Source organism: Glandiceps talaboti, chromosome 19 (assembly GCF_964340395.1).
Source record: "Glandiceps talaboti chromosome 19, keGlaTala1.1, whole genome shotgun sequence".
Classification (NCBI taxonomy): domain Eukaryota; kingdom Metazoa; phylum Hemichordata; class Enteropneusta; family Spengelidae; genus Glandiceps; species Glandiceps talaboti.
This window is the reverse complement of record NC_135567.1, coordinates 12,687,425-12,689,924: the sequence shown is the minus strand read 5'-3', so window position 1 is coordinate 12,689,924 and position 2,500 is coordinate 12,687,425. Positions and strand designations below refer to the sequence as shown.

At 38.6% G+C, this 2,500-nt stretch overlaps 1 protein-coding gene across 1 annotated transcript in view; it reads right to left on the bottom strand.

The window, feature by feature from the left end:
* Positions 1 to 2,500, bottom strand: part of LOC144450002 (uncharacterized) — a gene marked incomplete at its 3' end in the record, with an annotated part of 68,285 nt that overhangs the window by 62,712 nt on the left and 3,073 nt on the right. The window contains exons 5-6 of the mRNA XM_078140568.1: positions 2,036 to 2,203; positions 932 to 1,099 (exon numbers count right to left, since the gene is read on the bottom strand). Coding sequence (XP_077996694.1) covers positions 932 to 1,099; positions 2,036 to 2,203 — 336 coding nt within the window. The remainder of the gene's footprint in view (positions 1 to 931; positions 1,100 to 2,035; positions 2,204 to 2,500) is intronic.

The following is a 2,500-nucleotide window of genomic DNA, read 5'->3' as shown; positions in this document are numbered from 1 at the left end:
TATGAATGTTAAGATGAAGTTACTGACAAATTCCCTATAGCATTTATTAACAACAAATAATACTAAAAGATATTGCTCAGAGTAAAGTTTGGAGGACTAAGTATTTTAATCAATATCCCAAAGCTCTATTCAGGTTTACAGAAGAGACAACAAAAATCTTACCCATAAAATCTCATAAAATGGGTTGAGTTCAGTGACGAAATTGTAATATTCAAAGAAGATAGCATAATTTTATCTTTTCGAAAGTGAGTATTGGAATGAGAGAGAGAGAGAGAGAGAGAGAGAGAGAGAGAGAGAGAGAGAGAGAGAGAGAGAGAGAGAGAGAGAGAGAGAGAGAGAGAGAGAGAGAGACAGACAGACAGACAGACAGACAGACAGACAGACAGACAGACAGACAGACAGACAGACAGACAGACAGACAGACAGACAGACAGACAGACAGACAGACAGACAGACAGACAGACAGACAGACAGACAGAGACGGAGAGAGAGACAGACAGGCAGACAGACAGGCAGACAGACAGACAGACAGAAAGACAGACAGACAGACAGACAGACAGATAGATAGATAGAGAGACGGAGAGAGAGACAGACAGGCAGGCAGACAGACAGACAGACAAACATTCAGACAGACAGACAGACAGACAGACAGACTTACTGAGATAGACAGACAATGATAGAGACAGAGACAGAGACAGTCAAACAGACAGTCACAGACACAGACAGAGCAGAGCGAGACAGAGAGAGTAATACAAAGACAGATAAGACTGAGACATAGTTAGATAGTTATACATAGAGACATAGACACAGACAGAGAGAGACATGGACATACAGATACACTATCTCATTTAAGATTAAAAAGACAAAAACATTGAGACAAAAGGAGAGACAATGAGAAACGTTTATAATATATAACGTTTTAGACATTTACCTGCAGGACATGATGGCACTGGTCCACTCCAAACACCATTGGTACATGTGATTGGTGAAATACCACTCAATGAATAACCAGTATTACATATTATCTCTACACTTGTACCACTTGTGACGTCAGTAGTTGATAAAACTCCATTGGCTGGCTCAGTAAGTGAATCGCAATCTGTAAGATAAATTCAGATAGTCAATTATTATTAGTTGGAGGTGAAATGGTCTCATCATTTATATGAATGTTAAGATGAAGTTACTGACAAATTCCCTATAGCATTTATTAACAACAAATAATACTAAAAGATATTGCTCAGAGTAAAGTTTGGAGGACTTAGTATTTTAATCAATATCCCAAAGCTCTATTCAGGTTTACAGAAGAGACAACAAAAATCTTACCCATAAAATCTCATAAAATGGGTTGAGTTCAGTGACGAAATTGTAATATTCAAAGAAGATAGCATCATTTTATCTTTTCGAAAGTGAGTATTGGAATGAGAGAGAGAGAGAGAGAGAGAGAGAGAGAGAGGAGAGAGAGAGAGAGAGAGAGAGAGAGAGAGAGAGAGAGAGAGAGAGAGAGAGAGAGACAGAGAGAGAGACAGACAGACAGACAGACAGACAGACAGACAGACAGACAGACAGACAGACAGACAGACAGACAGACAGACAGACAGACGGACGGACGGACGGACAGACAGACAGACAGACAGACAGAAAGACAGACAGACAGACAGACAGACAGATAGATAGATAGAGAGACGGAGAGAGAGACAGACAGGCAGGCAGACAGACAGACAGACAAACATTCAGACAGACAGACAGACAGACAGACAGACTTACTGAGATAGACAGACAATGATAGAGACAGAGACAGAGACAGTCAAACAGACAGTCACAGACACAGACAGAGGAGAGCGAGACAGAGAGAGTAATACAAAGACAGATAAGACTGAGACATAGTTAGATAGTTATACATAGACAAAGACAGAGACAGAGAGAGACATAGAGAGACAGATACACTATCTCATTTAAGATTAAAGAGTCAAAAAAGTTGGGGCAAAAGGAGAGACAAGGAGAAACGTTTATAATATATAACGTTTAATACATTTACCTGCAGGACATGATGGCACTGGTCCACTCCAAACACCATTGGTACATGTGATTGGTGAAATACCACTCAATGAATAACCAGTATTACATATTATCTCTACACTTGTACCACTTGTGACGTCAGTAGTTGATAAAACTCCATTGGCTGGCTCAGTAAGTGAATCGCAATCTGTAAGATAAATTCAGATAGTCAATTATTATTAGTTGGAGGTGAAATGGTCTCATCATTTATATGAATATTAAGATGAAGTTACTGACAAATTCCCTATAGCATTTATTAACAACAAATAATACTAAAAGATATTGCTCAGAGTAAAGTTGGAGGACTAAGTATTTTAATCAATATTCCAAAGCTCTATTCAGGTTTACAGAAGAGACAACAAAAATCTTACCCATAACATGTCATAAAATGGGTTGAGTTCAGTGACGAAATTGTAATATTCAAAGAAGATAGCATCATTTTATC